The 23,629-nt window shown below is 49.0% G+C and overlaps 1 protein-coding gene across 3 annotated transcripts in view; it reads right to left on the reverse strand.

The window, feature by feature from the left end:
* The window catches only part of HDLBP (high density lipoprotein binding protein), a 75,055-nt gene that overhangs the window by 12,585 nt on the left and 38,841 nt on the right, over positions 1-23,629 (reverse strand). For all 3 annotated transcript variants that reach the window (XM_078071601.1, XM_078071603.1, XM_078071602.1), the window contains exons 3-17: positions 23,241-23,353; positions 21,621-21,778; positions 20,184-20,399; positions 14,605-14,811; positions 14,306-14,521; positions 13,558-13,764; positions 13,294-13,401; positions 11,720-11,824; positions 11,297-11,375; positions 7,746-7,885; positions 6,390-6,494; positions 6,150-6,263; positions 5,242-5,328; positions 4,945-5,076; positions 1,439-1,657 (exon numbers count right to left, since the gene is read on the reverse strand). In XM_078071601.1, coding sequence (XP_077927727.1) covers positions 1,439-1,657; positions 4,945-5,076; positions 5,242-5,328; positions 6,150-6,263; positions 6,390-6,494; positions 7,746-7,885; positions 11,297-11,375; positions 11,720-11,824; positions 13,294-13,401; positions 13,558-13,764; positions 14,306-14,521; positions 14,605-14,811; positions 20,184-20,399; positions 21,621-21,778; positions 23,241-23,316 — 2,169 coding nt within the window. In that variant the 5' untranslated portion in view covers positions 23,317-23,353. The remainder of the gene's footprint in view (positions 1-1,438; positions 1,658-4,944; positions 5,077-5,241; positions 5,329-6,149; positions 6,264-6,389; positions 6,495-7,745; positions 7,886-11,296; positions 11,376-11,719; positions 11,825-13,293; positions 13,402-13,557; positions 13,765-14,305; positions 14,522-14,604; positions 14,812-20,183; positions 20,400-21,620; positions 21,779-23,240; positions 23,354-23,629) is intronic.

The raw sequence follows: 23,629 nt of genomic DNA on the forward strand, positions 1-23,629 counted from the left end.
ATGCTTAAAGGAGAAACCACGCTGTCATGTCAACAGATACAGAGAAAGCCTCCTACAAAGTCCCATCCCCGTTCCCGTTCCCGCGGTAGCTCTCAGCAAACTTGTAGCAGAAGGGAGCTTCCTCAACTTGACAAAGAGCTTCTTTGGAAGACCCACAGCTCATTTCCCACTCAGTGTTGCAGGACTGAGCACTCTCCCCAAAGTTCGCCAATGAGGCACGGCCGTCCCCTCTCACCACTGCTCCTCAACACCGTACTGGAGGCCCAAGCGATGCAGTGAGACCACACCTACAGGTGTACTGATCAGCAGGAAAGAATTCAACTGTCTGTTCACAGAAAATGTGTGTTACACAGAAAACTCAAGAATCCACAAGAAATGTTACTGGAACTGATAACTGAACTTTAAACCAGATGCATAAAACAAAGCCCATATAAAAATATCAGATATATTTCTACATGCTACAGTAACTAGAAATTAAAATGAATTAAAAGGTACCATTTAACAACAGCACTAAAAAGCAAAATAGTGAGGATTTAAATTGAACAAAATATGAATGAGATCCGCATGCTAAAAACTACAAAACACCAATGAAAAATCGAAGACTTAAAATTTAAGAACACAACCCAGAAAACTCCAAACTCCTAAGTTGTCAATTCTCCCCAATTTGATCTTTAGATTCAACACAGTCCCAGTCCAAATCCAAGCAGGATTTCCCCCTAGAAACCGTTAAGCTGGTTCCAAATGTGCACAGAAGGGCGAAGATGCAGAACGGCCAGAGCAGTCTGAAAAAGCGCAAAGCTGGAGGGATCTCCCAGCCATCCCTCCCTATGGAGTTGCGGGAACACAGCAGGGTCCAGAAACAGACCCACACGTGGGTTCTGACAAAGGGGCAAAGGTGACTCAACGCAGAATTTCAGGGGTGATGGCCAAAACATTTTCACTGCAGTGGTGGTCACGTGAGTTTGTTTATGCTCATCAAAACTCAGAAGTATACACTAAGAAAGGCGGGTGTTATCGTCTATAAATCATACTTAAAAAAAAAAAAAACCCAGGGGTGCCTGGGTGGCTCAGTCAGGTAAGTGTCTACTTTTGGCTCAGGTCGTGATCCTGGGGTCAAGGGATCGAGCCCCATGTCAGGCTGCAGGGAGCCTGTTTCTTCCTTTCCCTCTGCCACTCCCCCTGCTTGTGCTCAATCTCAAAGAAATAAAATCTTAAAACAAAACAAAAACAAAAACAAAACCCCAAACCAATAAACCAAACAGCAAATTTTCTGTATTGTGTAAGTAGGCTTTGACCTGCCAAGGCCTTTGTTCAGCAGCGGCAGAATCAAAGACACAAAAAGGTGTCTGAGGCAATTTCCTGACCTGCCACAACAACGGGGCGAGGATTTCTAGCAAGAGGGGGACACAGGGCCGTCACTCCCAGGCGTGAAGCTCACCTTCTCCTCGGCCAGGTGCAGGAGCTGCTTCTTGGCCTTCTCCACATCCGAGGCGGGGCCCCTGATGACAACAGTGTCACTTCCCGAGCCCTCCACCGGGAAGTGAATGTGCACCCCGCCACACTCCTCCATGATGGAGCGGATCAAGCGGCCCTTCGTGCCGATGAGGGAGTTGTGCAGCTTGGCAGGAATCGAGACCTCCAGCTCGGCTATGTTGGCCTGAAATGACACACGGTCTGTGAGGTGTGGGACACACGGCGGCACGCCCACTGCAGAGGGGCCTGGAGCCCTTGTGCTTGTGGGGACATGTGTGGGGGGCTGGGGAGGGGAGCAGCTCACACAGCATAGAAGGAAAGTCTCCGCATCACACCATAAAGCAGAGACACAACCGAGATGCCCATGGATCATCAGCCTTTCCTATTAAAACCCTGTCTGCCTCCAGTCAAGGTGAGACAACAGGGCCCAGATTTACCTCCTGTGAGAAACAATGGTGTTCAAGACACTGGAGATGGGAAACAAGCAAGGTGAGCATGATGACGGTCCCCTGGCTGAGACCCTGCTTTGACGACACAGAGCTGCAGTCTGGGGAGAGCAGGACTGGTGGAAGCTGTGTGAACTGGAGTTTGCTCCCACACTGACATCACCGGGCGGGGAAGGACAGCAGTGCACAGTACTGTCTACACTCTGGGACACTGGGTGCAGGGAGGCCTCACCCCAGGAGTGGGAAGGAACACCCGAGACCAGGCACTGCTGTGACCCCACCTCATGTATCTTAAGAGCAAGTCCAAAGAGGAGCCAAGTACTTCAAAGTACCTTAGCAAAGCTAAGACATTTACAGGAATGCAAAAATATCCAGCATCCACCCAAGTAGACGTCCTAATTTCTGGCATCCAACGAAAAAATACCATTCAAAGAAACAAGAGAAATCACTCAGTGAGGAAAGAACAGAAAACAGCCCAGAAGTGACAGAGACATTAGAACCAGTGGGTTGAGAACATAACAAGCATTTTCACGACTGCACGCATGGTAAAAAAAAAACCAAAGGAAACACTGAGCGTGTCATGTGTAAAAATGAAATATTCCACCCTGAACTTCTATAGGTGAAAATGTCTGAAATGAAAAATACATTAGATGGGATTACAGGCAGATTAGACACTGCAGAAAATTAATGAATTCAAAGAAACTAATGGGGAAAAATACCACTTCTCCTTTCCACCCAAATAAATAACGTACCAGTGAACCACAGGACCACCTCCAGCCGGCCTAGCCCCAAGTAACTGGAGTCCCGACGGGAAGGACAGGAAGAACTACTTAATAATAATGGCTCCAGGGGCGCCTGGGGGGCTGAGTCAGTTGAGCCTCCGACTCTTGATTTTGGCTCAGGTCATGATCTCGGGGTCGTGAGATCGAGCCCCACAGGCTCTGCGCTCAGTGGAGAGTGTGCTTGAGATTCTCTCTCTCCCCCTTTGCTCATGCACACATTCTCTAAAAAATCAATCAGTCAATCAAGAAGGACCCCAGGTTTTCCAAATTTGACAACGTTAAAGTCTTGGCATCCAAGAAGCTCAATCAACTCTAACCAACATGAAGAAAAGGACGCCCAGACACATGGTAACTTTCGTAAGGCTTGCCGCCCTTGTGACAATCCTAAATACAGCCAGAGGAAGTCTGTGCAGAGGAGGAAAGCCAAGGAGGACCTCAGATGTGTCCTCAGAAACACTGGGAAGGCCCTGAAGCAAAGTCCTAAGTCCTGAAAGAAAACCTCCGGCCTGCGGTCCGCCGCTGGGAACACAGAAAAGCTCAGCCTAGCTGGAAGATGGTCTGGCACCTCCTTACAGAACTAAACACACTCTGACTCTATGACCCGACTTACTACTAACACCGAGTGCAAGAAGCCAGTGTGAAACAGCACCGTGTTGTGGGGCTGGGAACGTGGACACGGAGACTCGGGTGATAAATGGGGGTTCGCAGCTTCTCAAGCTGCACTGCAACCAGCACAAAGTCACTTAGAGACAGGGCCTAAATGGAGGATGTACACTTAAAACCCTAAAACAACCACAAAAATAAAAGTTATATCCAATAAGCCAAAAAGGAGATGAGTGGAGTAAGAAAATTATATTAAATCCAAAAGCAGACAGAAAAAGAGAACAAAGTAGATGGGGCAAACAGAAAACAAATGCAGGACACCTCCGTAAAACCACCATGACCAGGGGCTGGGGAGGGGATGGAGAGGGGTTTGCAGGTACAGCTTCTATTTGGGGAGATGGGAAAGTGCTGAAGACAACGGCGGGGACAGCCACACAGCTGATGCCCGGGGTCGCACACGAAGGTGGTAAATTTTGTTACGTGTATTTTCCACAATTCTAAAAATTAAAAAATTTATATTTAATCACACTTACTAAACAAATGTAATAAAATATGTAACATAATACATGATACACAGATTTACTAATGTAATTAAATGTAAAAATCTCCATTTAAAAGGCAGAGATTGGGGCATCTGGGTGGCTCAGTCGGTTAAGGTCTGACTCTTGATTTCGGCTCAGGTCATGATCTCAGGGTTGGGAGCTCGAGCCCCGTGTAGGGCTCCGCACTGGGCGTGGAGTCTGCTTGTCATTCTCCCACTGCTCCTCCCCCCGCCCACTCACTCTCTAATAAATAAATAAAATCTTTAAGATTGAATAAAAAAAGCTGCCTAAAAGAAACCCACTTTAATGAGAAAAAATAGATTTCAGAGCAAAGACAGTACCAAGGGTAAAAGAAGATAATTCTATAATGACACAAATTACACGTATCAGGAACACGAGACATCAGCAGAGTGAAAGCACAGTATGGGAATATTATGAAAAACTTTATGCTAAAAACCTTGACAACCTAGAAAAAAAAAAACCCTTGAAAGCTACAAATCTTAGGCGAAAAATTTGTGCACGCAGGGACCTATCACCCAGGAAAGAAACAAACCCGACTGACGCCCAGGACAGCACAGAGGCATCTCAACATAGCTGCTCCATGTGAGGAGAGCTCGAGCTGCGAGAGCAAACACCATGATTTCTTTTGTACGAGGACACAGGAAACTCGACAATCCCGTGGCTGAAAGCAGATGAAGCAAGGGCTGCACAGGCAGAGCGGCGGGGTGGGGGCTGGCAGGACAGAGAGAGGTGCTGAAATGGGGTGCTGGATATGCTCCTTATCCTGAGTATGGAGAGTCCATGCATGTACAACATAGGTCAAGACTTATCAAACTGCATACTTTAAACATGAAGTTTCTTACATGTTATTTTTCAAAAATTGAAAAAAAAAAAAAAAAAAAAAAAAGATTGTTATGCCTTCAGGACAGGATGATTTCCAAGCACTCAAATCCAGTGCTACTGCTCAGGTCTAGTGGTAAGCACGGCCCCAGGCATGTGGCGGGAGGCTGGCCATGGGCCTGCACTGCTATGGGGAGAGCTGATGAGACACGATGACGGGGAGCCTGGCACATGCCCTATCACACAACACCCCATTACCAGGTCTTTCTGGATGGACAGGATGCGGCTCCGGGCGGCCTCACAGTTGGCTCGCTTGCCTGTGATGACAATGGTCTCTGAATTGCTGTTCTCTGCTGGAAGGTCGATCTTAGTGTTGCTTTCTTCCCGAATCTACCAGGAGACAGGGGACCATGAGAAGTGACTTCCCAGTTGAGACACTTGGAGCCCAGGGCTGGAAAGTAAGGCTCCCTCCTTCAACTTTAAGCCAGAATGGCACAGGGCTTTGGGGGGCAGGCCAAGGGGAGCCAAGATTCAGGGGACAAGCTGGCCGGTCACCTTTTTAATGTTTGCGCCTCCTTTCCCAATGATGTTCTTGTGAAATTGTTTGAAGATCGGAACAGAAATTGAATAGCTATTTTCCACCTTAAAAACAAAAGAGGTGGCACCATTAACCATCATGCTGGACAGTGACGTGTCCCTTCATCCGTGAGGGAGTATGAAATGACAGGATTCGCTATTAGAAACACACACTTGGATCCTGCTCGTCTCCCCCTAGGACCTCTGACCTTTAGATGGAGGGATAACTTACCCAACAATACGCTAACCTGGCCACTGTCAACCGATGCAAAGCCACCTTGATAAAAAGTGGCTCCCCATAGAACCTGCCACCTGCTCAGTGCAAGGTCCGTAATGCAGAAGCAATGTGTTGGGTGCCCTCAACGGACACTATGGGTAGGAGGGAGTCCTGGCCACCAGGCTGAGAGAAGTAAGCCCAGAACACACAAACCCCACCACGCCGTGGCAGTGTGAACAAGCTCAGTGCTGGGAACGCACCCACCAGCAATCTGAGGCAGTGGTGAGCTCGGTCCAAGCCCCATGGGAAACCACAGAAAGCATGAGCCCATCTGCAGCCTTCCCATCAATAACCACCCTCAGCACTTTCCAAACTGCTGGCTCTCATTTAAGCTTCTTAAGAAAATAGCCAATCGATAAATGGCTCCCCACACTGCCTGTGCAAATCTCTCTCCTCACTGGATGGGACAGCTTATCCAGATATCTGAAGATCCCTTAAGGGAACAAGGAGCCTGAACCCCACCTGAATTCCACGGAACACTGAAGTCCTAGGAGTTGTCGGTGCCCCTGAGTGTGCCCCCCAAAGCAGGGGTTCTGATGGGATACGCCCCCCCAGGTCCCTCTGCCACCGGCAGCGCTATCACAACCAAGGATGGGAAACATCCCCCTACCAGATCTGCCACCATCTTCTGCATGTATTTTGTGCATTTTTCCACCTCATTCTTGGGCCCTCTGAGTTGAACAATATCACTTTTTTGTGCTGGGTCTGGAAAGTTGATGATAACCTGGAACAAATCATCACAAATTCAAGTTCAGTTACTGGTAAGGACTGGATTCTAAAATACTGAGTATCTCTAAGTGGCAATCAATCACTCCAAGGGGGCTGAAGAATGCCACTGGGAAACCTTTACCTCTGGGAATTTGTCACGAATTTCACGGATCCGTTCACCCTTCTGCCCAATGATTGTGCGATGGAATCTCTGCTCAATAATCAGATCCTTGGTGCGCTCGTTTTCCTAAAAGCACAATTCAAGTAGAGGACATTACAGCAGGAGGCTCCGGGAGCCCGGGGAGCACAGCAGTGCCCTGTGGCATCCTTGGGAGTCACCAGCCAGGAGAGAGCACCCGCTAGAAGACACCTGCTCTCTCCAACAACACAGGCTGGGCATTATTCTCTGGAAGGAAGTACAATTCCACAACCGAGCAGGGACTCCTCAACTGAAAGTGGTACTGCAAGGAGCCTTAGTCACCAGAGCAGTTCACTCGGCGCTTCTGTGCTGACCAGAACAAGAGACCAGGAGGCCTAACACTCTGCAGGACAGGTAGCGATCCTTCCTGAACACAGCATGGTTCAGACCACTGCCCTGTGTGGATCATTAAGAATGAATAATGAACTTGCATCGTTCTCACCCTCCTCCAGGTCTCACTAAAATGTCACCAGAAATACAAAAGAAGCAGAGCTGGGATAAAGAAAACATACTACCAGTCAACCATCTGAAAGAACTCAGGGGAGATTCTGGATCAGACTGGCACCACGTTTAAAAAGAAACAAGGGTTTAGGAGTCCAACACAGGCACAAGACACCCCAGACCAAGGGGGCCCTGGCCAGACGGGAGCTCAGGGATGGTCAGCGAACAGCGGGAAGCCGCGTGCACTGGCTTGCAGCTGAGGACAAGGGAATGTCTACTGTCAAAAGGGGGCCTCTGAGGTGAGGCTCCAGGCTTGGGAACTGGTGCCAGCAGACATGGGGGGCTTGCTCCCTTCCCCAATGAGGCACATGCACTGCCCTGCCTGAGGCTTTCCTGACGTTCTGCACGTGTCTGTGCTAAGCTAAGCTACGATCACTCACGCAGTAGGTAACGCCTCTGGATTCTGAAAGGCACCCGTGACCCCTACATGCAGCCAAAATGGAGAATCACTGCTGCATGGTTATCTGCGTCTGACACACACAATCCAGAAAAACACACCAGTGCCGGCAGCTTAGCCCAGGGAACAGGGCCCATGCCCCCACCCTCCAACCCCCCGAGTTGCAGAGAACCACACAGCAGGAATTTTCAACCTGAGCCCCATGTGGGAATCACCTGGGTGCTTTTAAGAATTGGTCCCTCAAGCATCACAGACACGGGTCTGGCCAAGGCTGAAGACCCAGCGGCAGAGCCCCAGGGCCTCCCTCATACAGGGCCTGGGCCCCAGCAAGTCAGAGCCACTGCAGAAGTGCGGGAGAAACTACGCCGCTCCCCAGACACAGGAGCCGCCCAAGGTCTCACCATCCGAGAGGCGAGCTCCAGCAGCTCCTTCTTGGCCTGCTGCACGCCCTGGGGGTCCCCCTCGATGCGAATCAGGTTGCTCTTCTCACTGTCGGGAGGGATGCGCACGGACACCTTGTACTGGTCTTTGATTCTGTTTACTTGAAAACACAGAAGGAAACACATTTTGGACTCAGAATCTACTAAGTTCCACCAGTGACTACAGCCTGGCAGAACAGGGCCAAAGCCCCAAATAACCTCATCAGTCACCCCACAAGCAAAGAGGATGATGAGGCCGCCAAAGCAAGCTTCTCCGTTCTCTCAAAGGAGCTGATGATGGTCTCCACCTGGATCAGGCACGCTGGCATCGTCCTGACAGCGTCCCGCGACTGACAGCTGGGGCCTCACTGTGGATGCAGCTCAGCTGGTCTGGGGTATGGCTGGGGCTTTACGACACTTAAAAGATCACAGCTGTTTCTTTTTTTTTTTTTTCTTTACTTTGGATCTCTACTCCTGTATTGATTGATCATTTGGAAAATGATAGTTTACTAAAATATACAGTTGACACATTTATTATGTGATAATTGATAACTTCTATTTTCACCAGAAGTATCTTGAAGTATTCGAAAGCTTTTTAAAATTTAAATTCAATTAATTAACATATAGTGTATTATTAATTTCAGAGGCAGAGTTCAGTGATTGTCTTAACACCCAGTGCTCATTCCATACCGTGCCCTCCTTCATGCCCATCACCCAGTCACCCCTTCCCCCCACCCCCTCCCCTCCAGCAACCTTCAGTTTGTTTCCTGAGATTAAGAGTCTCTTATGGTTTGTCTCCTTCTCCGATTTCGTCTTGTTTTATTTTCCCTCCCTTCTCCTAAGATCCTCTGTCTTGTTTCTTAAATTCCACATATAACTAAAATCATATGATAACTGTCTTTCTCTGACTGATTTATTTCACTTAGCATAACACCCTCTAGTTCCATCCATGTCGTTGCTAATCGCAAGATTTCATTTTTTTTGACGGCTGAGTAGTATTCCATTGTATATAGATATGCCATCTTCTTTATCCATTCTTCTGTCGTTGGACATCTGGGCTCTTTCCCCAGTTTGGCTATTGTGGACATTGCTGCTATAAACATTGGATTGCATGTGCCCCTTCTTTGCACTACATTTGTATCTTTGGGGTAAATACCCAGTAGTGCAATTGCTGGGTCATAGGGTAGCTCTATTTTCAACTTTCTGAGGAACCTCCATACTGTTTTCCAGAGTGGCTACACCAGCTTGCATTCCCACCAACAGTATATAAGAAGGTTCCCCTTTCTCGACAACCTCGTCAACACTTGTTGTTCTGACTGGTGTGAGGTGGTAACTCATTGTGGTTTTGATTTGTATTTCCCTGATACCACATGATGCTGTTTTCATGTGTCTGTTGGCCATTTGTAGATCTTTTTTTAAGATCTTCTTTATTTGAGGGTGAGAGAGCGTGAGCCCAAGTGGGGGCCAAGGCGGAGAGAGAGGGAGAGGCAGACTCCCCACTAAGCAGGGAGCCCGATGTGGGCTCCATCGCAGGACCCTGGAATCATGACCTGAGCTGAAGGCAGACGCTTAACCGACTGAGCCACCCAGGTGCCCCGGCCATCTGATGACCTCTTTGGAGAAATGTCTGTTCATATTTCTTGACTGGATTATTTGTTCTTTGGGTGTTGGGTCTGGTAAGTTCTTTATAGATTTTGGATACTAGCCCTTTATCTGATAGGTCATTTGCAAATCATCTTCTCCCATTCTGTCGGTTGTCTTTTGGTTTTGTCAACTCTTCCTTTGCTGTGCAGAAGCTTCTTATCTTGATGAAGTCCTAACAGTTCATTTTTGCCCTTGCTTCCCTTGCCTTTAGAGGTGTGTCTATCAAGAAGTTGCTACGGCTGAGGTCACAGAGGTTGATGCCTGTGTTCTCCTCTAGGATTTTGAGGGATTCCTGTCTCACATTTAGGTCTTTCATCCATTTTGAGTCGATTTTTGTGTATAGGGTAAGTAAATGGTCCAGTTTCATTCTTCTGCATGTGGCTGTCCAATTATCCAAACATCATTTGTTGAAGAGACTTTTTCCCGTTGGATATTCTTTCCTGCTTTGTCAAAGATTAGCTGGCCATATGGTTGAGGATTCATTTCTGGGGTCTCTATTCTGTTCCACTGATAAAGATCCCTGGGGTTTCTAATGTGGAAACAAGTTTGGGAACTGAACCACTGTTCTCAGGTCACAAAATTACTCTCAAAAAACCAAAAATAGAAACCACTAAAAATCAGAAAGCTTTACATGAACTGAAAACAAGGGCAGCCCAATGACCACCTTAGGGCTCCATGGAGGCCACAATGCTGCTTAGACAAAGTCCGCCATCAGCTCAGACCCAAATCGAGTGCTTTCACTGTCTTTGCTAAATATATGGAGTTCTATCACCTTCTTTGGACAGAGCCCAATGTCTGCAGTTAGAGACCCATGACCCCACACCCTGGAGAGGCCTTGTCCCATGAAACAAGAGCAGACTTTGCCCAAGCTCCGTAGGGGTCACCGAGGAGCGTCGTGAGCACATGCAGAGACAACCAGAGCCAAGGACTCAGAAGCCGGGCAGGAGACTTCAGATCATGAAAGAAAAGGGGGGGAAGGAATGAAACCAAAAACAGGACAGACATAATGTGAACCACCCTGGTGGCCTCACACTCCTAGGGAGCAGACACCAGAAATGAATGTCAGAACCACACTTCCTTATGTTCTTTAAACAAAAGACACTGTACTATTAATCAAAACAAAACAACAAAAGCAAGTTACAGAGTGTGCATGGTTTGAGCAGCGCGTGCAAGGAGGCACCGCTGAAAGCTCCCATGGACTTTGTGTCCGTGGACTCTCACTACCATTGTGTAAAGTCCCCGGGAACACAATACTGACACCAAATACAGCAGAGCTGACGAGCTTACACTCACTACAAACAAAAGCTGGAGACGCCGGGCAAAAACGGGAGAGGACACACTCGCAGGCACCCGGTCTATACAGCTGGGTTCCGTGACCTCGGGAAGGACCCAGGCCGGGCCACGCGCTGCCCCTCACCTTCCACTGCAGTTCAGACACAGGGACAGGGAGCGCACTGTGATGTGTGGGGCGGCCTCACAGGCAAGCTGGGCCCAGGTGTGGGGTTTTAGAAAACGCTCTCCATCTGGGCAGAGCACTCACTCAGCACACTTCCTGCAAACCGCACCCCCCTCCTTGTCTGACAGAGCTTACGTGGGCAGCAGTGTTACTACGTGCCCAGATGACCCCTCCCCACACCAAAAGACATGCACGTGAGGCCTGATCTTTCCTACTCCTCGGGGAGCCCCACCAGGGGACTGTGCAGTAGTGACTCCATGAAGACTGCAAACCAGGGATGTCGCCCATTGGGCTCAGGTGCACCTTTACCGTGGCCTCTGACCAGGTCCCAGGTCTCCAGAGCAACCACAGCCCGAGGAAAAGGCGAGGACACCCAGTCTGAAACTGACTTTCTCCCACCACGGTCACCCTCGGCGCTGTCAGCCCCACTCACTATTGGCCCCGCTCTTCCCGATGAGGTGTCTGTGGAACTTGTGGTCCACGTTGATCTCCACGTAGTCCATCCGGTTAATCTGCAGGAGGAGAACAGAATGGGTCCAGAGACAAGCTCTTGAGGCCATAGCATGTGCCACAGTCCCAGACACGCAACCACAACCCTGGTCCACAAGCTGGCAGCCATGGCCTTTTTCTGGAACTCTACCATCAGCCACTGTTCCAAGATTGTCCTTTGGGCCCCCCTGAAAGGCCCTTCTATCTGTGACCCTCCTGGACTTTGCCAGGTTCTGTCTCAGAGCCCAGCACTCACTCCTGGTGTCCCCAGGCCCACCCACCCACGTGATGTGTGACAGGCAAGCAATGACATCCTGGCTATGCCCCGGCTTCAGCAGCACCGAGAATATGCAAAGGGCCACCTTACCAAGTCTTTGACCATGGCTTCGATCTGTTCCTGGGCCACGTTTACATCCTCTGTGGGGCCTTCCAGGGTGATCTTGTCCTCACCCTCTGTGAACTCGATGTGCACCTACCACAGCAGAATCAGGAAAGAGACCGACCTCGAGACAGCACAGTAGCAATGCCCTCAGAACCCGTGGGTGCTTTGCTGAGGCAGCAGCCAATCCCAACTGCTTTATATAAAGGCATGTCACAGACCCCCCGGAACGCTGAACGGGATGGCTGGGGGACGCCCATTACTCTGGTCTAATCCTCCTCCCTCCACCAGATATGGGAACTGTGATGTCCTCCACGATGTGCCTTCAACAGCAAAACCATGGACTGAAAGCACATCAGCAGCAACTGTCCCCCCATCCCCTGTATCGCTTTCACTGTTACGGGCCAGCTTTTTTTTTTTTTTTTTAAGGTTTTACTTTTTTTGAGAGAGGGAATGAGAGAGAGAAAGAGCACATGAGAGGGGGGAGGGTCAGAGGGAAAGCAGACTCCCTGCTGAGCAGGGAGCCCCATGCAGCGGGACTCGATCCTGGGACTCCAGGATCATGACCTGAGCCGAAGGCAGTCGCTCAACCAACTGAGCCACCCAGGTGCCCACGGGCCAGCTTTTCTTTTCTTCTCTTTAATTTTTGAGAGAGACCGCGTACATCTGCATGTGCACAACTGTGTGTGTGTGTGGGAGGGGCAGAGGGAGAGGAAGAGAGAGAATCTTAAAACAGCTCAGCATAGAGCCCAACGAGGGGCTCGATCTTAGGACCCTGAGATCATGACCTGAGCTGAAATCAAGAGTTGGACACTCAACTGCTGACTGAGCCACCCAGGCGCCCCCAGGCCCACTCTTCTTTGCTCAAGTAAGGAATGAGACAAATATCAGGGATGGAATTTTAACTCATGTACAGCTGCCCAAAGGTGGTCCACAGGCAAGGCCAGCCCTGTCCTCATTTACAACACGCCAGGCAAGAAGGCAACATGGGACAAGGGCAGTGAGAGCAGCCCCATGAAGCCACTGCATCTGCATGAACCAGGGCTCAGAGGCTAGGAAAGCAAAAGGACTAAGAAGTCATTGGAAACCAAGTGTGAAAAGGAGGACAGTACGGTGGATGTGATCTCTGGCAGGCCATCCTGTGGGCGTTCACTGGGAGCTGCAGTGGTCTCTGGAAAAGTGGGAAGATGTCAAGGACAGAGATGGAAAGCATTCAAAGAGGCCGTCACTCCACGCTTCACACGCGCTGTGCACACGTCTGCTCTTCTGAGAGCACACACAGAACTGTGGGAAAGTTACTGTGCTGTGACAGAGGGCACGTCTGCTAAGGTGGTCACGAAACCCAGCAATACGCAGGGCCTCTGATTAAAAAGATCAAAAGAATGACAGAGGTATTTTTAAAAATTTATTTTGCTCTTCCTCAGCTAACCGTGGAAACGGTCACACAGTGTGCCACGATCTTCAGGGCCATCCCCAGAATAAACAGCAAGAAAACAAATGTCAGAAATGGGAGGACAAAAACAAGAAGAACCCGGAGTAACAAATTCCCAACGCCTCCTCACCTTGGGCATCTGCTGAGTGATTTTGGCCAGATTCTGCCCTTTCTTGCCGATGATGAACCGGTGAAGCCAGGAAGGAGCAGAGACGGACGACACAGTAAAACTGTTGGCCTAGGAAACCAGGGAGCAGAGTGGTAGGCTGTGCAGTCCGGGCTCCATGCTCCTGCTTCCCGCCCGACACGGTCCCTGCTCCCGGGGCCCCGGAAATGCAATTCGGGAGGCCGGCCCTACAAGCAGCAGCTGTGATCTACTCCTGAAGGCAGTTACCTTGGCATAGACTTCAGTCAGTGCCTGCCCTAGCTTTTCAGGCTCGCCTCGAAGTATCACAGTCTCCGAGATGCTGTCTGACGGTGGGATCTCCACAGAAACTCCTGTTCTTTCCAGGATCTCCTGTAAGGAATTGCCCTTCGGCCCGATGACATACTTGTGCTGGGATTTCTTCACCTCCACAGCGATGGTTGTGGTCTTCTTTTTCTAAGGAAGAGCACCGTAAGGGCATCAGAGGGAAAGGCCCGGGAGGAAAAGGTGGGGACAGAACGCTGTCACCAAAAAGTGAGGGAGCAAGATCAGAGCCCTAGATTATACTCTGTGAGCCCCAGCAAGTGAAGACGGGGAACAGCCCACCCCCAAACTCCACTGAGCAAGGAGAACTGGGTTTTCTCCTCATAAGAATCACCTGAGAATTTAAGTCCCACCCAGACTGGAGACGGGAACTTCAAAGAGGTGAAGAGCCCAAGTTCCCTCCACACCTCCAAGAACGAGGTTCAGACGTCACAGTCCGCCGGGGTGAACTAACAGCTAACCGCTCACTCAAGAGACACGATCAGCTCCGGTGCCGCATGCAGCCCTGCCACAGCCCAGAGCTCGGAGCTCTGTCCACTCTTTCCCTGCCAAGCAGCCCCACCTCCTAACTGATTGGAAACTGAACTCGGTTGGACACAAGAGGAAAGGGGTAGGGCTAGGCCTCAGCCACACCTCCACGTGACAGTCCCTACATGCTCTTCCCAACCGCTACCTTCTCCTCGTAAATCTTCCTGATGCGGGCCACAGCCTGAGCCAACTGCTCCTTCTCTCCTGTGAAGACGATTTCTGTCCGGTTGACACTGGGTGGGGGGATGTTGATGCGCGTCCCTGTCTCCTGCATGATCTCGCCAACGAGTCGGTTATAAGGCCCGGCGATGAAGGGGTGGAACGCCTTCTCCACTTCCAGCCTCTCGACAGCACGTTTGTCCTGGAAAGGACAGGACACACCGTGAGGGCACAGCTCTGGGGCTGAGGCCAGCACACATACCCCAGGCCCTCAGTTGGCCCCACCTGCTCAGCAGAGATGAGCAGGACTTCATGGCGAGCTTTCTCAATGCCTTCTTTGGTACCGGTGATCCTGATCTGATTGCTGGCGTCATCTGGGCGTGGGATCTGGATTTTGGTTGCAGTTTTGAGCTCCAAGTCTTGCAGTTTCTCTCCATTTTTGCCAATAACAAAGCGGTGGTGTTCTTTGGGAATGGCTACGGTCGCTGAGGCCTACACCAAAGGAAACAACAATGTTTTTAGGTTATGAAAAAGCCTATTTCTCCAGAATATTCTCCCTGGCTGAAATGCCATTCTTGCCTAGCCAGCCCCCAACCCATCCCTCAGAAGTCTCAAGTTAAACATCACGTTCTTGGGGAAGCTCACCCTGACCCCAAGGCTAGGAAAAGTTCAAGCACGATACATTCCCATGGCCCCATGTCGCACCTTCAGCTGTCATAATTATTTAGAAGTAATTATTTGTTCAACATCTTCTCAGCCCAGTAAGCCACCACGAGAACAGGAATATTCAAGAATGCTATCTGTCTTGTTTTCCACTTTGATGATTGCTAACACCATCCTAGGACATGATAGGAAAGCACATACATATTGACTAACCAGAGGCCCAGGCTATTTTTTTTTCCCCCAGACATGAACCCTATATCCGATAATAAACTCTTCTATCTCTTTTACAACCAGTTTAAAATAGACAACTTGTCTTGAGGAAATAAAATAGAAATAATCCAAAGCCTTCACATCCAATGAGTCCAACTGCTAGAAATCAAACAACTTCCTGAAGTCACAGAGAGCAAGGAGGAGGACAGAGGCTCCTAGTCTTCCAGACTCTGTACAGAAAGGAGCTGCCAAGAAGACTTAAAAAAGCAAAGTGTCAACGCTCCCAACACCGGTGTAGCAGAGACTCACAGGCCAGCCAGGGATACAAGCTTATGGCAGACCACTTAACATTCAAAACAAAAATGTTACATTGTGTCACAGAGGCAATAAACTAGCGCACAAAGACAGACCATAACTCAATCCTGCTCGAATAATGTTTACTCTGAAAGTGGTTCAGTATTAGGAAATCAATGTTACACATGAGAAAAAAAATCAAGTGATCGCCTCCACAAAATTTAAATCTATTCATGATTAAAAATGTGCAAGAAAATAAAAATGTTATTATTTTTTTTTTAACATGACAAAACATACACACCCAGCTCAGCCTGTACTTGGAGCTGTGCTTGAGGGGAGCGCCCGCTGAGGCTGGACCCCCATGGGAGCGTGGCCCCACAGAAGGAGACCTGAGGAAGCAAAGGAGGCACAAAGATGGGACAAGGAAGAACACAGGCCTGCACCCCCGGGAACCCTGGGAACCCACAACTTTTTAAAACTTTTGATATCTGTAACAGGGAGAAGAAAATAAGAATCCAACATCAACAACTTTAACAGCAACCGATTAGAAGATGTAATGGGAAAGAATGGCCATTCCAACAGGGGAAAAAAAAAAAAAAAGAGACAAAGTAGCTAGACACAACCCAACAAAAGAGGTGGGATATGTGCATTAGAAATCACAAAACACTCCTTAAAAGATCTAATGGAATTCTGAGCAAAAAGTGGATTACAGAGTTTGCATGGTAGAATGAAAAAGAATGGGGCAGGAAAATCCTGAAAAAGGACAGTACAGGAGGGGTGGTGACAACTGTACTAGATATAAATATAAGACCACTACCATGAGAACAGAACGCTAGTACACAGAGAGGCAGATCAACACGCTGGATCTGAAAACCCACACAAAGAACCAAGTTAACATGAAAATTTAGGACTTCATAAAAACACCCCATCAAATCACTGGGGGAAAACTCTTAAAGCTGGTGTTGGCAACCTAACAGACGTCTGGAGAAGGACGAAGGTGGGTGTGCACCTCGCACTGTTCACGAGAAATCCCAAACTCATCAGGAACTGAAACGGAAGAGCCCCCTTTCCAGGCACCAGAGAAAAGATTTAGGTTTCTTACAACCTGGAAGTGAAGCAAATTTTCCTAGGAAGGCCTCAAAAGAACAAAAAGAATAATGAAATTTGACTGCACTAGAATAAAAAGTCACATAGCAAAACACACCAAGATCAAAAAACAAATCACAACGTGGGAAACATGGTCTGTAAGGTACAGGGTTTTTAAGGACCCTACGACACTGAGCAAGGTGGACAACTCTAACTTGATAGGAAAGGCCAAAGAAAAGACAGTGCACAGAACAAAATGCAAATGGCCCTTAGATATTAAAAAGACACTCAATCTTGTTCATCTGAAAAATCCAAATAAAAAGTACACTCAGCTACTTTCCAGACTGACAAAAGCCCAAGCCTTTGATGGGCGTGGCCAGGCTGTGGTGGAGGCCCATGGGAATGCAGATAACGCCCAGCACCTGAGGGACAGGGCTCACAGCTACTGCAAAATTACGTATGTGCTGCCCTCTGACCCAGCCATCTCACTGCTAGGAAATGGATCTTGAGACACATCGGGTGAAACAGGAAATCCCATATACACAAGGTTTTTATTGCGACACGATTTGTAACAGAAAAGTCGGGAAGGCACCCAAATGCCCATCACCAGGAATGCTTGAATAAATTACAGCACACCCACAGAGCATCTCACAGCTGTACAAAGAAAGGAGCAGAGCCACTATCTGCTGATGCGCAGACAGCTCCAGAAACTATGCAGGAAAAAACAAGGTGCAGAACAGGGTTCTTGCGGCAAGTCATCTTCTGCTTCTACTCTCAAACCTGAACAAGGGAAGGGTCCATCAAAGACTATGAATGGCCAGCTGGCAGGGGAGGGAGGGACCGGGTGCAGAGACAGTCTCTGACTGAACCTTATTACAGAGCTCTGACTTTGTACCAACCTAACTATATCTCAAGATGAGAGCATACATTCCTTCTAGTGATTTTAAAACTCCATCATCTTTCGTCTTCTCTTCATTAGAATGATCAGTTTGAACTCATGCAATGTCCTACTAAAAAGGTGAAGAGTTCCTGGGTAAGAGCTGACGTTAGGTCAGCCCACAACTCTCCATGTTAGAGATCAGGAGATGGTGGACATGAATGGTCACCCCAGAAAGCCGCATGGTGGGGCGCCTGGGTGGCTCAGTCGTTAAGCGTCTGCCTTCGGCTCAGGTCATGATCCCAGGGTCCTGGGATCGAGCCCCGCATTGGGCTCCCTGCTCTGCGGGAAGCCTGTTTCTCCCTCTCCCACTCTCCCTGCTTGTGTTCCCTCTCTCACTGTTTCTCTCTCTGTTTAAAAAAAAAAAAAAATCTTAAAAAGGAAAGCCGCATGGTGCCAACCCGAAAGGGGTCCCACTGTCCAAAGATGATGCAATTTCACCCTAACAACTCATCAACACATCAGAAGTTCATAATGACATGGAGAGATTCATGGATCCCCACTGGAGATGCCAGAGCACCAACACAGTCTCCACACTGTGCAACCAGCAGAGTAAAGTTCTTCACAAGAACACAACTACTGTGGGGTGGGGGGGATAGAAAGCCGCCATCCACACCGTCATCAGCAGGAACTTTATTAATGGATGATGTGCTGAAGACTCCCAAGTCTAGTGATCCATCTGGGAATCAACAGCAACGACACACGTTTTCTTGCCAGACAAGTAAGCTGAATGTGAAAGTAACCAAGCCCCAGGATGTGACCACCAGTTTACAGGAAATAGTGATGGACAGTGAGACAAAGCAAACACCTGTTGTCCCCAAAAAATAAAGGCATGGAGGGGAGGGCACTGTCGAGGAATGAAAGAGGGCGTGAACCCAAAACGCACAGCAGGCAGGCCTTGTTTGGATGCTGATTTAAACAAGGAGACTCAGAAAGACATGTAGAGATAACGGGAGTCCATAAATAGACCGGGTTGAGTATGGATATATCCAGAAATTACTATTAATTTTAATGAGTTAACAGCCTAGTAGATTATACTAAAAAACAAAAACAAAAACAAAAACAGGGGCACCTGGGTGGCTCAGTCGGTTAAGCGTCTGCCTTTGGCTCAGGTCATGATCCCAGGGTCCTGGGATGGAGCCCCACAACTGGATTCCCTGCTCAGCGGTGAGTCCGCTTCTCCCTCTCCCTCTGTGATCTCTCACTCTCTCTCAAATAAAAATCTTAAAAGAAAAGGGGGGGCACACTGAATTATTTGCAAGTGAATAACGTATTTGGGATTTGCTTTAAAGTAATGGCAGTGAGGGTGGGGGTGGGGAGAGGAGTGGAGTGGAGTGGTTCAGGTCTCCCTCCCTGCCCAGTTCTTAATCATAAAATATTCAAATATTCACCAACTAGTAAAAGCAAAAGTCTGAGAGCTTACTATGCACCAGCCACAACATGAAGCAATTGACACACAACATTTTCAAGTGCCTACACTTGATTTCATTCTCTGAAGCTAGTTGGGGGGTGGGGGGTGGTTTAGGGACTGTCCCAAGGCCCCGTATGGCCGAGTGAGATAGCTTGGACAGCCCAGGGCAAATCCTCTCCCCCTGCTGAGCCCCGGCTCCTGCCCCACAGTGCCCCATCTTCTAGCCACCACATTCTGGAGCTAGCTCCCCAATGAGCTCAAAGACGATCAGTGTCAGGTGGGGAGGACCCCCATTTCTTTATTTTTTTAAAAAAAGATTATATTTTTAAGTAATCTCTACCCAATGTAGGGCACGAACTTACAACTCCAAGAGTTGTACTCTATTGACTGAGCCAGACAGGCACCCCTGGACCCGCATTTCTAAGTAAACCCTTCCAAAGCTGTATCTGTTACGAGACTTTTTTTTAACTTTAAAAAAAGTTATTTGAGAAAGAGAGAAAGAGCACGCGTGCGTGCGCCAGGAGAGGGGCAGAGGGAGAGGGAGAGAGAATCCCAAGCAGACTCTGTGCCAACCACAGAACCCAACACGGGGCTTGATCTTAGGACCCCAAGATCATGTTCTGAGCTAAAATCAAGAGTCGGATACTCAACCGACCTTGCCACCCAGGTACCCGTCATAAGACATTTTAATAAAATTCTCTGCATTTACCTTGATCTTTAAGTGATGCTGTGTGTGGAGAAATGCATCACAAGTTTACTTATTTATTACAACAGTTCCCCAGTAAATTCCAAGTAGTGCTATCAGACTGCTAAGGACTATGTGAACTGGTTTAAAGCAAACAACATTTGAACTTGTACTCTCCCAAGATAGGACCTGGAAATGTGTACTTAAATAGCAACGTGCTGACTCTTGAGCCCCCCCTGGGAACCAGTGACCTGTGGTGGTGTCCTCACTCTACCATCCAGCAAGCCTGGCTTCTCTGAGTGTCTCAACCTCTGGGACAAGCCTTTATCTTTCATTCCATTCGCCCAAATAGCAAAAACGGTAGGTGTCCCCCACTTCTGTCACTGATTTAGTGTTTTTTCAGCTAAAAATGCAAGGAGGCTCCCAATGTTGCTGCCCTACCTCTGAACTCTGGACTTGCCGCCCCGGGGCGGGGGGGGGGGGGGTGGCTCTGATGGAGCCGGAGCCGTACCTGCTGGAGCAGGGGCACAGGGCTGGAGCACACCCCCACTCAGGAGGACTAGGCTGGCAATACCCACCTGAGTCTGCAGTCTAGCGACAATGTCCTTCCGGGCTTTCATGACGGCGTCCAGCTTCCCTGACACCATGATGGAGAGGCCCTGGTCTTTGGCGAGAGACAGCTCCAGATGGGCACCGGTCCTCTGCATGATCTCCAAGCAGATTTTTGCTTGTTCACCTTCTCCAAACTGGTTCATGTCCTTGTATTTTCTCTCTTCCAGGGGTACATGGAACACCTGCTCAGGAAAGGTCAAAAAGGGAAGGTGAAGAGATCAAGAGATGGGAGGGCGTGTAAGTGTCTAGGCACTGAACATACAGAGTAAGGAGCCTGAGTTCCTTCATTCCTAAGTATCCCCACTCCTCTCCCTGCCCCAGCTCCAAGGCCTGAGAGACAGGGGTGGGGAGGCAGGCAGAAAGCCCCCAAGGGCAGGAGGCTGGCGCTCCAGTGAAGAGAACGACTCTCTGACACAAACGGACAGCAAGGAAGCATCAGGCGGCAGCGAGTACAGCGGAGGAAATAGACAGGGAGGGGAGAGGGGCTGGGGGACAGGGAGACACTGAGAACAACCACGCTCAGAGGTGAGCAAGAGCAAAAGGGTGAGGGCGATGAAAAGGGGCAGGCAGGGGGGCACTATGAGCACAGTGGGGTGCAGTCCAGCAGGAGAAAGGAAGGGCCGCATCCCTCTGCCCACTCTGCAGCAAGAGGAGAAGGCAACGAAGCAGAGTTCAGGCAGAAGGATACATGCTGACTGATGACTCAGCTTCGCTTTAGCTGCTTTCTGGAGAAGGGAGTGAGCAGAGGCAAGGGTAGAACCAGGAGGAACCAAAATGACTCCTGGTCTTGGGTCTGAACCCCTAAGTAGAACGTGGTGCAGGTAATAAGATCAGGAAGACTGAGGAGAAACCAGTCCCATCTCGGATAGCCACGAGAAAGATGGAAAGATCCAGGATGCAATTAGTTAGGAGTCTCAGGTTCAGGGAAGGGAACTTCTCAGCACATGGTTGGTAAGTAATCAGCAACCATGACCCAACACGAGTTCACACAGAGAGGAAATGCTTTGCCTGCCAATATCCCACGTTAAGGTAGCAAAGAGATGGGGTAATGAGATCAAAGAAAGCCAAGAAAACGGGGTCGCGTACGCCAAGAGGAGAAGACTTGCTTTGACACGGAGGGAGAGAATGCAGAGAAGACAGACAAGTTCTTGTTGGGGCTGGGGATGTGGAAAGCCACGTTCAGCAGCTGGGAGCAGAGACTGGGTAGCAGTGGACTGACGAACCAATGGGACCTGTTCCTTCTGAGCGCCGGGACTATACGGTGAGCATGAGCACAGCTTCCCCAGGAGTGGGGGCAGATCTACTCTGAAAGCACGCTCATTTGTGTGTGTTCAAAACCCGTTCCATCAGATGCTACCACTTCCTACTTGGAAGAGCAGGTAAAGAGAGAATGAAGTTTCTACCTGAGTGATGACAGAAGCTTTGATGGGCCGGATCTTGTTACTCCAGGCGCCAGCAGGCTCCTGGGCATTTTCCAAGCAAGCTGATTTCTCCGGGAGTGGAGGAAAGGCATCTTTGTAGGTTGGAGGGTCGCTCTCCTCTTCTGAATTTAAAGTAGCAACTGGACCGGCCAACATAGATTAAAAGGAAGTACAGTGCTTTCAACATTAGACAAAAAAACACTTGGAGAGTTTTAATGTCAAGAAAGAAGAAAAACAACATTAATTGCTTGAGTGACACCCTGCCCCTCCATCCCTTCATTGTGATGGGAAAGCACCCCAGGCGGTCCCCAGGCCCAGCGCGCCCTCAGGTTCGGCATGTCGCCTGGAGAGGTAGCCTCCCCTGTGAGAGGTCAGTTCAGACACCGGGTGCCCCACTCCTCCTTGAAAACAGGCCTTTCCACAAAGAATTTAAGCCCCAGACCCTTCTGATCCTGAGCTTAAACAAATCACAACTATGACAATGCCTGGCACATAACCAGCCCTTAAATTTGCAGAACAAAATAATGCTGTTGCTCAGCACTGCCTGTGAGGCAGACTCCAGCCGATTTCCCACTGTAGCGCACGGTACTGAGAGTAACCCTCGCAGGAGCTGCCATCTCTGACCCCCGCCCCCCCTTCACAGGCACAACAAGCCTTGTGGAAACCAGGCCCCAGAGCATTAATCGCTTCCATCCCCCACAGTGCCCTCATCATTCACGTTTTTGTCCCATTAACTACAGCTCTGTGAAAACAGGAGTGTGACTGTTTCGGATCACCCCAAATGCCCCGGCAATGGCAGGGCCCAATAAAAACCACTGTGAATGGATGTGCACACAGAGCAGGGAGATGACCTTTGGAATCAGACAGGCCTGTGTCCAACTCAGGGTTCATCACTTCTAGCCGCGTGGCTGTGCTATCCCGGGACGCCAATAAAGACTCAGTGCTGACAAGCAGCTGGAGCCTGTCAGAGCCTTGCTTTCCTCATCCAGAAGTGCAGACTCCACAGGGCTGTTGCATCAGGTAGAAAAGAGCCCTGCAGGCACTCTGCAGTATTTGGGTGTCCACTGCCCTGGAAACGAGCACTTAAAACACAGCCAATGTGACTGACAAAGTGCATTTTTAATTTTAATTAAACTTAAGAACTCACAATTGATTGTTAACCTACTCTTTCACCTGAAAATTTTATATAATCTACATACAGTTGAAAGATTACAGATGAAAATTTAACATTCAAATCAAGTTACCCTGTTTTTGTAAACATATACCAGATTTTGAGGGATTTTAGTTCAGCACAACTGGGGAACGGCAATTTTGAAAAAGAATCTCATTTTAATTACCAACGATCAAAATTACTGGCTTTCCAGAAAGTGGCCCACACTTCAAATCTTTTTGTATCCAGAAATATCTGTCACTCCTGCCCAGTTCCACCTGCACACAAGGGCCACGCCGGCAGTGAGAAACAGAGCGGGTAAGAAGTGGGAGCCCAGGCTCAACCCCAAAGCTACAGTCCCAAAAGGCACTTCTCAAAGGCCATAAGGTTTGACGAAGATTTGGAAGGAGCGGTGTCTCAAAGTGAGAAGACGAGCACAAAAGGGCGGTCACCTTTGATCTGTTGTGGAACCAGCCCACTTCGGTGTTCAGCAAAGCTCTCTTGGGTCAAAACTGCAACGGAGCTCATGGTTGATCTCGCGCCTACGCAGAATCCGGATGAGCCACTGAAGCGGGAGGGAGTGAGTCAGAGAGAAGAGAGTCAAGGCAGAGCCAAACTGTTAGGCTTAGAGTTTTAGCCAAAGGTTTAATTCTGTTTCACCAGCAAACCACACCATTTTCTTCACTTGTGACAACCTCCGATATAAGATGATACCCAAACTTTCAGCAAATGATGAAAGGAAAAACTCAAGTGAAGGAGGGTCCTTGGACAACTCTCCCCTCAAAGGTTATCCTCTAAGTGAGGAGCCAGAGGCTCCAGCTGAGAGCTCCAGTCCCACAAT

Source organism: Halichoerus grypus, chromosome 4, assembly GCF_964656455.1.
Source record: "Halichoerus grypus chromosome 4, mHalGry1.hap1.1, whole genome shotgun sequence".
Lineage (NCBI taxonomy): Eukaryota > Metazoa > Chordata > Mammalia > Carnivora > Phocidae > Halichoerus > Halichoerus grypus.